This window comes from Patiria miniata, unplaced genomic scaffold, assembly GCF_015706575.1.
Source record: "Patiria miniata isolate m_02_andy unplaced genomic scaffold, ASM1570657v1 HiC_scaffold_16, whole genome shotgun sequence".
Taxonomy (NCBI): Eukaryota; Metazoa; Echinodermata; class Asteroidea; order Valvatida; family Asterinidae; genus Patiria; species Patiria miniata.
This window is the reverse complement of record NW_024037054.1, coordinates 15,909,402-15,921,601: the sequence shown is the minus strand read 5'-3', so window position 1 is coordinate 15,921,601 and position 12,200 is coordinate 15,909,402. Positions and strand designations below refer to the sequence as shown.

Genomic DNA, 12,200 nt, shown 5'->3' with positions numbered 1-12,200 from the left:
GCTCAATTGCTGCTTTGGTTTCATCGCTAGATTATAATTAAATTTAGGGGTCATCAATCATCGTTGGAGAGAAAATTTACTTTAAAAAAATCATAAGTTAACCAAATAAAAGTTTAACAGGAAATGAAAAAAGGTAGGTTGTCTTAAAAAAACTGTAAAAGTTAATTTGAGTACTATTTTTCCCGATTGATCTCCGCGGCAGTGTGACGCGAACGCTAAACTAATTTAGCGCCCTCTCGTGGTCCAAAAGTGTAATGCAAAAGTCACGAACAAAAACAAAAATGGATGTTTTGCCGCATGTCCGATGAAATTTGTAAATTCTTTTGTCGCCTTGATTTCTTGCCCTTGAACTTGACGAAGCGGTACATTTGAAGGGTAAGGAAAAAAGGACGCCTTTAAACGGTGTCTGCCTGCGCTCATATTTGGGTATTTATAATGGAACAAGCGGAAGTTGCAGTGATTGTCCTCACACAATGAAACTCAAACTTTCGCATTCAACTTGATCATTGAACCGGAAACCATGCACAAAAAGTGCGGAACGTTATGACAGTTTGACACAATTAAATAATGCGCTGCGTGCATGCTGTGCATTATGAATGATCATATTTTCCCATTACAAATACAATGGAACAATGCACTGACACTAAAAACAATGATCTGGTGTGACATTTTTCAAAAAATTGTAAAGGAAAACTTTCTTTAGGAAGTTTAGGGAATGACACAACATTAAATTAGGCCCCAAAAAACCGCAGTGGCTATTGTTACGGCAGCCGTAACGCATTTCCCATTTTCTATCGTTACGGTAGACTGCAACTTTTATAAAAACATGACAAGAAAATATAAAATTAGAAGGAAAAAAGTGAATTTGAACGTTATGAAATTCGGACTGTATTTCCCTTTTAAAAAAAATCCTCCAAAGCCTCAGGTTAGAAAAGGAAAAAAATTCAAGTGCAAAACTGAGATTCGAACCCGCAACCTCGCGGTGCAAAATCTTACCCTCTATCGACTGAGCTGTCGCACTGCTCGCTAAAACATGTGGAAACAAATAATTATATACCTGCGTGCGTATCAAAAAAGTATCGTAGAGGGCGCTAAACAACGACTGCCGTAACGATAGCCATTTCGAAAAAAAAAAGTCTCCGGTTTCTGGTATGCGCGCGCGTCGCCGTAGCCATGGCCATGGCCATGCGCGTCGGCAAAAATAAAAATAAAAAAGTTTTTTTTTCAATGAAAGATATGATGTCTCAAAACCGCCAAACTCACTGGTTTGACTGGAATCCTGCTGCTGCACAATTTTAATGTGTTTTAATATGGGGTTATGATCGAGAATAAGCTTTATGTGGCCTCTCTGGACTCCCATATATTTGCACTAAGTTTTAGTCAGGCACCATTTGCAGTCATCAGCCGACATTTGAAGCAAAAAAAAAATCCAATAAAAGGGGAACAATATGTATTTTGTGTGTGTGGGGGGGGGGGGGGGGGTTTCCCGGATCCGCCGATGGCCCTTAATAATAATATTAATAATGCTCAACATTTAAACCTGTTGTTTAACTTATGCTGCTCTGTCAATTAATGCTAACAATTTGGCCTAGCATATGTCTGCAGTTTAAAGCAGACTTCACAGCGTCTCGCAGAATGAATTTTTTTTTTTGGCAGTGGAATTAATTGGCTACCTAGCAGGAAATGACAACGTTGTGCATTTTAATTAAAAGGGAATTAACTTCTTTGATTGAACAGATTTGGAGTGAGAGTGTATACATAATGAATGGATTGTAGGCGTGGGCTGTGATAGTGTTTATTTTACTCCCATCGGCAGACCTTTTTTTAATTAAATTTTAATTAAATCACACCGTCTCTCAGTCTCAAACAAGAATTTGTCACCATGGATCGCCATTGTATACATTGTCTTCCAGGGCCATTGAATAATTTTTTTTAGTTTATCATCTGTTTTTAATGATGTTTTCATTCAGAGCTGACTTTTTTTTAATTTTAGCAGTTTTGTGCATGGATGAGATTGTAACGGAACAAAATGTGGAAGACGTTATTCTAGAATGAACACAAATCTTTGGAATTTTATAGATAAATTTACATGTGACAATCTATGTTCATTTATCATCGAGCACTTGTGAGTCCTTGAAGCTGACTAGGAACATTGTTTTTTATTTTAATGGCCTGAGAGTTGACAATTGATGAGTTGTGATCTCTTTGTCTAGGGTCTCTCATTTATCGTAATATCTTGTGGGAGTTGTTGGCAGAAAGATCTATAGTTAAGGAGGAATCATTTTGTAAAGTTTTCACTGATTAAAGCTGCTTGGACTGTTCACCTGAAAATACATTTTTAATGGAGATGTGTAAAATGTAAGTACATGTAGGACAGTTTTTTTTAGGAATATGTGAGAAAAATTAGAGTTCAAGTGAGTGTACACTACCCACATTTAAATTTTAACTAGTTAAACCGAGCAAATTTTCACTAGTGTAGGAAAAATTGACTAGTTTTCAGAAAGGACAGAGAAACGTGATCAAATTTTAATCCCGGTTTAGTGGTGACTGGAATAAAGTGTTCAGTAAAATAACATATCAAATCTGGTAAGTTTCACCCTAAATTGGTTACAATATCTACATTACTTTGTACAAAAAAGTACTGATAATCAAACCGGAGTTATTTCCTCAGCTTGTTTAAACTGTTAAAACCTGGAAAATAAGTTTTTAACCAGCTGACAAGAGTTAAATTACCAGACAACTAAACCTTGTTTATTGTTTAACCATATTATTATCCAGCGTTACCAAAAGTGGTAAGTTTCCAACCAGGGTAGACCAACATGTGAGACTAAATGTTTCAAACAGTAATTAAGGATTGCCCGAATCGTGTGATATAGTAACAGTCTCTTTGGTCGGGAGAGGCATTGGATTAAGTCAGCGTTCCAGATTTTATTCAAAATTTAACTCGCAAATGGCTTATTGAATGGGACATTGTTTGCCCTGGAGCCTGCCTTACTGGGCTTGCCTTTGTCTTGTCCTGTACAGCCATGACAGCCAATCCTGACAGCGTTGCGGTTCAGATGGCTGCCAAGCTAGCCATGGGAACGCAGGCCGGCCTAGGTCGCTCGAGTCTCTTCAGCATGGTCCCGCGACCTCACAACACGGGCTCCAAGAGCTGTGTGTCCCTCGCCGTGGCCCCGGTGCACGAGGATGACGACGAGTTTGCACCAAAACACAAGGAGGAGTACGAGAACAGTTACCGAATGGAGCCGCCCAAACGGTGAGGACTGCAGCAGAGTTGTAATTGAGTTGGCACAAGTCGATTCACAAGGCTGGTCTCGATCTTGAGTAACGGGGGATGAGCAACAAAAAATTGAAAAGCTTGTGGCGTGACTTGTGACTGGAAGACTTATACATAATGTATAATTTTACTTGAGAAGACTTGTGATGACTTTCTGATCCACAGAGCCCTTTCTTAATTCTGTTGGCAAATGAAGGAAATCAAGTGATGCAGTTTTCAAAAGAATTGGGGCATGTTTTGTTTTCAGTCACAAAATGAGGAAACATTGACAAATATGTGGTGTTCTACCAGTGTACAAGGCTGCACAATTTTGACCCCTGTTCATCAGACTATGGGATCAGTTTTTTTTTGGGGGGGGGGGGCAGCTTGACCTGTTCTGTGTCCTCACAGGTACCCATTTATACTCCTTGGAGGCAAGAGGCAATGGTAGTAAAGTGTCTTGCCCAAGGACACTAACACTATGATCCGCGTTGAGGATTCAAACCCACTTATGTGTACAACTTGCAGCCTGACCTGTTATTTGTCCTCATTAGTTACAGGTACCCATTTGTACTCCTGGCTAGTGAGAGGCAATTGTAGTCAAGTGTCTTGCCCAAGGACACCAACACCATGATCCCCTGTTGAGGATTCAAACACACATACAACTTGGAGCCCGACCTGTTCTTTGTCCTCACGGGTACCCATTTATACTCGTGGGTGGTGAGAGGCAATTGTAGTAAAGTGTCTTGCCCAAGGACACAGAACAATGATCCTTGAGGATTCAAACTCACATACCACTGCACATAAGGCAGGACACTCCATTTAATCTGACAAGTATTTTTTTTTCTTCAAAATACAATTTGTTCAGTAAATACGATTTGTTCAGTGTTCTTTGGGCTCAGACAAAAAATTCAAACATTGACATGACACTACAATACACCAGTTATTTTGGTCATGATGTGTGAACTTTTTTCAACTTCAGGTTTGTTCCCGAGCGGGTCAAGCAGATACTGTGCGAGACGTTGGAGAAGGAACTGGCTAACATGACCTACGAGCCCATCTCATGCAGCACACAGTGCAAGAGCATTGCACAGGAGGTCAAGCTGAGAGTCAAGGCGCTAGACTACCAACGATTCAAGGTATCGGGCTACAGCTTTCGTTTTGACATTGGCGTGTAACTGCGAACATCCACAGCCAACGGCAAAAATGCCAGTGTGGATGTAGCCTTCAACACCCGTTATAAGGCCTTTTGCCCTTTTCACACTACACAAATCTCGGGGTTGATGCAGGGTTGAAAACATAGCCAACCCTGGGTCAACCCTAAGGTTGAACTCAACCCTGCTCCCGGCTAGGGTTGAGATTTTTGTTCACCATAAGAACATGTGTTTACATACCTTGTTTGGGATACGATGGGACAAATTCATGCGGAGATGTAGATTGAAGTTAAATTTAAGATAATGGCGGATGCTAATTTGCATATTATGCGTGAAATACATAAATTAGTCATTGCAAAATAGCTTTAATGAATTTGTTGCCCCCCAAACATGGCCTAGGCACTGTGATTGATACATTTGGACAAAATCCTGCAGAAATATATAGAAAACCTATATTTTACCGTACCACGTGGAAGCTACTTTGCATATTAATTATTATTTTTTTTACAAAAATGTGCAAGGATGCCAAGATGGCACCCGTCGGAATATTATAAGGTCCAAATGACAAGAAAATGCAAAAACATTTTTATGTGGACCCGAATTTGTGTTTTCGTGGTCAACCCCTGGAAGACAAGTGAAATAAGCTTGGTTTGCAATTAACAAGTGTAAAATGATGTGGGGTTGAGCGCGAGGTTGAAAAATATAAAAAAATCAACCCGGGACAGCACTTGGTTCACCCAGGGTTGAGTTCAACCCGGGTTGAGTTCAACCCGGGTTGAGTTCAACCCGGGTTGAGTTCAACCCGGGTTGAACTCAACCCGGGTTGAACTCAACCCGGGTTGAGAAGCTCTAGTGTGAAAAGGGCTTTTAAATGTGATTTATGAAGCTGTTTCAAGGAGCAATAAAAAAAACCGAACTACTGACGAAAATTTCCAACGTTGCGTCTTAGACGCACCGTTGGAAAGGCTTTCTTTCCTTGATTTCTTCAAAATGACAGCATGCCAGAAAGAATGATTTCGCAGGGAGTTTAGTCCCCTTACTATCTTTCAACCAAGTATGTTTTTCAACAAATAATTACGTCAGTTACTTTTTTGGATAGCTGCAAATGATGGACTGTAGCTTTAAAAGTTGGGAAGGGTTTTAAGTTGCATCCATCTTTTTGTTATTTTTATCTACATTTAGCTTGTCTGTATCGTCAACATTGGCGAGAAGCGAGACCAGGACGTCAGGCTGGGCAGCCGCTGTCTGTGGGACGCTGACAGGGACAACTTTGCCTGCGCTTCCTACGAGAATCAACACATCTATGCCACGGCCACGGTCTACGCAATCTACTACGAATAGACTTCTCGATGAGGCTGTGCAACAAGGTTCAGCAGAAGTGCAGTATTCAGAATGGGACCAAATTGTAACAGTTTGTGGTATGTAGTAGCCTTTAGTCAAGTCCCACCCGCCTATACCCGGACCATCCGGATACGTAACGCACCCCGGATGCTGGCACGTAAAAAGACTAGCACGAAAAATCTCGCGGAACTAATCACTTATTCATTTATTCACGTAATATAAATCAAGCAATATAAACCAATCATCTAACGGTGGTTTGCGGTTACCAGCAACAGCACGCGCGCCATGGTGCGCGTGCCGTCTGGCGCCAGACGACGGCTGATTTACGTTAGTAATTTTGCATTTTCATAGGTCAATTCACAACGGGTAATGCATTATGCATGTCTACCAAATCGGTAGACAAATGTAAAGAAAACCACAAGCGTTCTCCACGAGATGGTAAAGGCCCTCGCGGCTTCGCCGCTCGTGCTAGTCTTTTTACGTGTCAGCATCCAGGGTGCGTCACGTGTCCAGGTAAGCGCGTGGGACTTGACTTAAGGCTAGGTATGTAGTGGAAATGTGTTGTCTGTATGCACTAGAAAGTGGAGTCATTTTCTTAGTGAGCGTGTTTCATTGAACATTACTCTTGTTATAACAACAGAGTGTCTTCAACTCAGGTAATGAAAAGAAACTACTGCAAAGGTGCTCTTAAAGATTTTTGAGGCAAAATCTGTTTTTTTCATGAGACCTATCATTCATTGTTGGGCAAAATATTCACAGGAAATATGGGCAATACGATACATGTGGTTTTGTTGCAATAGTTTTGGGTGGTGTCATACACGCATGATACACCTGGTGGGTGTGAAATTGTAAAAAAAATCATACTTTGACTAGGTTGATGATGTGATGTGTTTTTTTTTAAATGTAAAAAAATGATGTTTATGAAAAACACTAACACCTCTATTAAGCCACAGAGTTTATCAACTTCCAAAGTGCCTTTTAAACTTCCCACACCCCATACAAAGTGATCTTAACTATATTTTCAGACATGAAATACTAAATGGCAAATATGCCATGATTTTTTAAAGTTTTAGGTGTTAAGCTTTATTCACAAATAAGTTAGAATTATCTGAAATGCTCAAAATGGACATAAGCTGACTATGTGCAATGCATTATGGGTTCCGAAATGGCTGAACACTTGGAATTTGAATCCAACAAAAATGCCTTTTGTTGTTTGAAACATGTTTGTTTGTTTGTTTGTTTGTTTTTTGTTGGTACTGTTTGTACCTTAAGTTTTACTCTTTGGAAGTACTCGTACTTGACGGTAGTTTTGCAAATTCTTTGCGGTTAGGTTGTTAAATTTTCTTACTATTGTATTCTATCCAACTGTTATTGTATACGCAAAGTTAAAATGTTAATCTTATATATATCATTTGTAAAACCTGCTTGCCATTTTTAATGCCCGGCAATTTCGGCGATTCACAAAGTAGTACGCCACCAAGAGTTTGCCACGAAGAGTTCATTTTTCCCAGTGCATTGTGGGAGATGGTCGACAAATTCGTTCGCAGCGCGGGACATTTGAAATTGTTAGGTTTTCGACATAGTTTCGTGAGCGTATGATTCCAGTATATGTTTGACCTTTTCTGTTCTTTCGATCAATATGGTGTTTTTCGTAAGGCGGCAGAACGCTATGACCCAATCTATAACAAAGTAGCTCAAGTTGTCTACTGACACTCATCAAAATGGGTCGTGCTTTGTCAACCGTAAACTTGAAAAATGGACTCTCCATAGCAAGATGGCGCACTGCATTGTGAATTGCTTGAATTCAAGTTCTGTATGTAAGGCGTTCCAAGTGTTATACACAGTACATTTTAGGCCTAAGTGCTGCAATACGTGAAAATCCAGTGTATAAATTTCACATGCTAGTTGCAGTAAATTACAACTCAAAGATGTTCTGTAATGAGCCACTTTTAGTTAAGCGAAACGCAACGTTTTGCAATTTATGCATATTACTCAAGAAAAAGGAGAGCAATTTGCATTTAATTTTTTTATGAGTTAATGTTGTAGAGCCTAAACAGATATTAAAAAGCAATGTAATTTGCAATATTATTTTTTTGTTCTGCAGTATTACACAGATATCGTTTGTATTTTATTTGTACAAAGTATAGTTTATCAGTACAGTTACTTAAAACCTATATTCAAAATCTTGCCAACTATTTAGCATCACTGCAATGTATTCCAGGCAACATTTAGTTTATTCAGTCAATAGTTTTCAGTGCACATGGAAATTATTTAGCAACACTGCAATGTATTCCAGGCAACATTTAGTTTATTCAGTCAATATTTTTCAATGTATTCTAGGCAACATTTAGTTTATTCAGTCAATATTTTTCAGTGTATTCTAGGCAACATTTAGTTTATTCAGTCAATATTTTTCAGTGTACATAGAAATTATTTAGCATCACTGCAATGTATTCCAGGCAACATTTAGTTGATTCAGTCAATATTTTTCAGTGTACATGGAAATTATTTAGTATCACTGCAATGTATTCCATTCAACATTTAGTTTATTCAGTCAATATTTTTCAATGTATTCTAGGCAACATTTAGTTTATTCAGTCAATATTTTTCAGTGTACATAGAAATTATTTAGCATCACTGCAATGTATTCCAGGCAACATTTAGTTGATTCAGTCAATATTTTTCAGTGTACATGGAAATTATTTAGCATCACTGCAATGTATTCCAGGCAACATTTAGTTTATTCAGTCAATATTTTTCAGTGTACATGGAAATTATTTAGCATCACTGCAATGTATTCCAGGCAAGATTTAGTTTATTCAGCCAATATTTTTCAGTGTACATGGAAACTATTTAGCATCACTGCAATGTATTCCAGGCAACATTTAGTTTATTCAGTCGATATTTTTCAGTGTACATGGAAATTATTTAGCATCGCTGCAATGTATTCCAGGCAACATTTAGTTTATTCAGTCAATATTTTTCAGTGTACATGGAAATTATTTAGCATCACTGCAATGTATTCCAGGCAACATTTAGTTAATACTCAATCAATATTTTTTCCGTGTACATGGGCACTAGCAATTTGAATTCTATTTGATGGCTGTGATATTGTTAAACACAATTCAAACAGTTGTTATACTGTTTTTATTCTTTAAAGTGTCATAACCATGCAAAACTCTCCACTTTTTATCAATGGATATCGCGTTTTGGGAATAAACGCTTTATTTGTCAAATCTCGGAATAGATTCCACAGACACGAGGCTGTATTCAGTATTTTCTTGAAAAATAAGTAATGATGTTTTTTTAATGTCTTTTTATCACCTGTCATATACCAGGTGCATTTTGAAATGTGATCTAGTTTTGTTCACTTCTGAAGTTTCTTTGTAACTGTTCTGCAATTGTTGTTTGAAAGTTGTGAAGGTACTTTACCGAAAGATTGATTACATGTAATATGAATATGAGGTGTAATATGAACAAATAAACGAAACCGTCCAGAGAAACTGAAAATCACTTCTTGAATGAGTATACTCATTGCTAATGAAACTCTAGTTTAAGACTTTACTTTTTTTTTTTTTTTAACTGGGCCCAGAGGCCTTTGTAACCATTTTCACTGACCAACTAACTTTCACTCATGCTTAGACTGGTTGTGGCGAGAGTGTGGCGTAGTGATTAGGGTTAGTGACTCATGATCAGAGGGTCAGGGGTTCGAATCCAGCTGTTGGCCATATGTTGTGTCCTTGGGCAAGCCACTTCACCCCCCCCCCCTGCCTCTCTCCACCCAGGAGTATAAATGGGTACCGGCATTAGCTTGGGAGTTGCCTGCGATGGACTAGCATCCCATCCAGGGGGAATACAAAATATTCTCAGGTGTTTCATGCTACTGAAACCGGAGATAAATGCCGGCCTGATGGGCCATATTGGCTTGTGACAGACTTGACTTACTTTACTTTTTGGACTGGTTGTAGAGTGGTGAAGAGAGCCCGGCAGTACAATTGTATAGGAATACCCCGTAGCACCCATGAATAGGCTAAATCCGGGCCGTTTTGTGGATCAGATGCATGAAAAGACTTGGCAAAAAAATGATTTGGTATTCATAGGTCAAGGTCACAAAAACTTCAACCAAAAACATACTCTCCTACAGTGTATCTTCACCTAATTTTGCAGTGTCACATAGGCAATCCAGTTTGCTAAAAAGAGCCCAGAAAGTGCAGTGGTTGGGGAGGGGGATTAGTTGTTTCTGAATGCAGTAAAAAAAACTCACTTATAATCTCAATTTCCTCATACTACGCATCCAAAATTATTTATTATTATTTTATTAATAGTATATTTCTGGTACTGAAACCAAGGAATCCTCAAAAGCAGCCTATAGGCACTGTAAGCTAGTAAGCTTGAAGAAACCTGTAGACAAGACACTAAGAAGAAATTACAGTTTTAGAGGTGGGAGGAAAATGCCAGAAGAATATTCTAGGGAAAACCCACGGAATCAGGTAGGGACTGAAAACCCAATCCACATTTTGGCCCAGGCAGGAATCGAACCCGACTCACAGCAGTGGAAGGCGAGGAAAGTACCGCTACGCAAACCTGTCTCCCACCCGACTCACAGATTAAAGCGCTCAGAGAGTTTTCAGACCCATCTTCATAGGCCTACATAACTTCATATCATCATCATCACGCTTTAATACATCTCAATACAAACAGCCAGACAAGAAAAGAAGAAGGAACACGTGGTAACGGTTTAGTCAACTCTGACAAATAGAATCATTTTATTTTTCGAGTGTCTTTTTAAATTTCCGTGCATTGTATTAATTATCAAGAATGACAAAAACAGACAAGTTTAGGGCACCGGTACACTATTGGCAAAATTAAACCAGAATTTAGAAACCTATTTTTGGGGGGTGGGGGAGGTAGGGGGGAGGGGGAGGGTGGGGGAGGGGGAGGGTGGGGGAGTAGGGTGGAGGTGGGTTGGGGTAGGATGGGCCTGGGGTGGGGTGTATGGGGTAGGGCTTGGGGTGGGTGGAGGACATATCGGTATCCCTACTTTGGGCCTTGAGAACGTGTGCAGGGTTGGCTATGGGACAATTCCCTTTCATTTTCAAACACTGCAAAGTAGTACATTGCAGCAGTTATGAAATTGAGAATAAAGAAAACTGCCCTCAATTTGAGAACAATGTCTACTTGTGATAAAACAATGAAAGGAAAATTCTTTCAAATTTGATTTTGCCACTATCCTTTAAATTTAACATCCCTCGAGTCGGCAAATGAATTTGGAAAATGTGTTTTTGTTTATAGACTAAGTTTCTTTTTTTTACAAACTTACTGAGCACAAAACTTGAGTGCAGAATTTGAATGTGGCAATTTGGCACATCCCATTTGAAAGACTTTTAGTGTTTTAGCCGAGTTTTTATTTTCACTGAACTGGCATCATATTTCCGAGCAACTTCCCCACAGTTTGGTGGTTTTATACGATTTCATTTGCCACTTTTTTTTAAATAGGGATTTAAAATATAAATAATTTCTAATGTGAAACCTAATATTTTTGGCCAATAGTGCACCATGCTTGCAAACCCAATTTACACTGTCTTTGCCTCTCGGCTGTGAAGATTAAAAAGTTGATTTTTTTAAAATGATTTAAATCTTATTCTAAATCAGTGTGAATTTTCTTTGGGGCTAAGTGTAACATGCTACCAGCTGAGACCGTCTCAAAACAAGGTAAAAATAGCAGAAATATTGCAAAACATCTTTTAAATTCTAAAAATTATTGTTTGACAAAATACACTAAGGTGTCCTTTTTTCCCCATTAGTTTGAGGTGTTTACCACTCCTATCAATATCAACGGTGCTTTTTTGTTAAATCTGCCACAAGACTCTTGGAATACATTGTTCTAAAATCCAAATGTTATAAAACAACAGCATAATATGCATAGAGGATCGCATGCACGGTTTGTCTAGATTTCTGCCGACCAATGACATCCTTCGTACCATTATGGCCACCACGCATTGACCTCTGACAGACTACGTGACACACACTTCTGTTGCATGATTGGCTGCATAAAATTAACAACTGTAGTAATTTTTTTGAATATTCAGTCCCTCATTTTGAGAAGGTCCTGCAGTGTCTTTTTGTTTTAAAGGACATGTCTGAAACTCACCAGCTAATTTTGCTACCTGGTAAAAACATGCCACAGAACATTACTTAATTACTCCAATATTTAATATGTGAAAGCTCCGTCTTCAAATTATTCACACTATTTCTATATATAGTCCTTCAATTATTCAAGGAACAGAAAAAAATCTTAAATATTAATGCAAAATAATTATCAAATAATGTTATGAGGTACAATATATAATGTGGTATTTTGCTTTCAGAGAAAAACTGAAAAAATCTAATTATATACAATTTTTGACAAGTGCGTCTTCGGGTTTATATCTACATTGTACATGTAC

At 38.6% G+C, this 12,200-nt stretch overlaps 1 protein-coding gene across 3 annotated transcripts; it reads left to right on the top strand.

The window, feature by feature from the left end:
• The first annotated feature begins 264 nt into the window (after positions 1 to 264).
• Positions 265 to 6,314, top strand: LOC119723108 (tctex1 domain-containing protein 1-like). Of its 3 annotated transcripts, XR_005270517.1 has the most exons (5): positions 265 to 375; positions 3,025 to 3,259; positions 4,242 to 4,398; positions 5,596 to 5,831; positions 6,298 to 6,314. XR_005270517.1 is itself a non-coding variant. In XM_038193636.1 (4 exons), exons 2-4 carry the CDS (start codon positions 3,027 to 3,029, stop codon positions 5,752 to 5,754), a joined length of 549 nt encoding a protein of 182 aa, XP_038049564.1. In that variant the 5' UTR covers positions 265 to 375; positions 3,025 to 3,026; the 3' UTR covers positions 5,755 to 5,907. The 3 variants fall into 3 exon arrangements, 2 of the variants coding, with proteins under 2 accessions (XP_038049564.1, XP_038049565.1); XM_038193636.1 differs by lacking the exon at positions 6,298 to 6,314 and having other exon boundaries at positions 5,596 to 5,907; XM_038193637.1 differs by lacking the exons at positions 265 to 375; positions 6,298 to 6,314 and adding an exon at positions 2,243 to 2,358 and having other exon boundaries at positions 5,596 to 5,907.
• Positions 6,315 to 12,200: the final 5,886 nt, after the last annotated feature.

What these genes read in the sequence shown, in the direction of transcription:
- LOC119723108 (XM_038193636.1), top strand. Translation starts at nt 3,027, where the DNA reads ATGACAGCCAATCCTGACAGCGTTGCGGTTCAGATGGCTGCCAAGCTA. An exon ending in CGAATGGAGCCGCCCAAACG is followed by an intron (nt 3,260 to 4,241) that starts GTGAGGACTGCA and finishes TTTCAACTTCAG; the next exon opens with GTTTGTTCCCGAGCGGGTCA. An exon ending in TAGACTACCAACGATTCAAG is followed by an intron (nt 4,399 to 5,595) that starts GTATCGGGCTAC and finishes ATCTACATTTAG; the next exon opens with CTTGTCTGTATCGTCAACAT.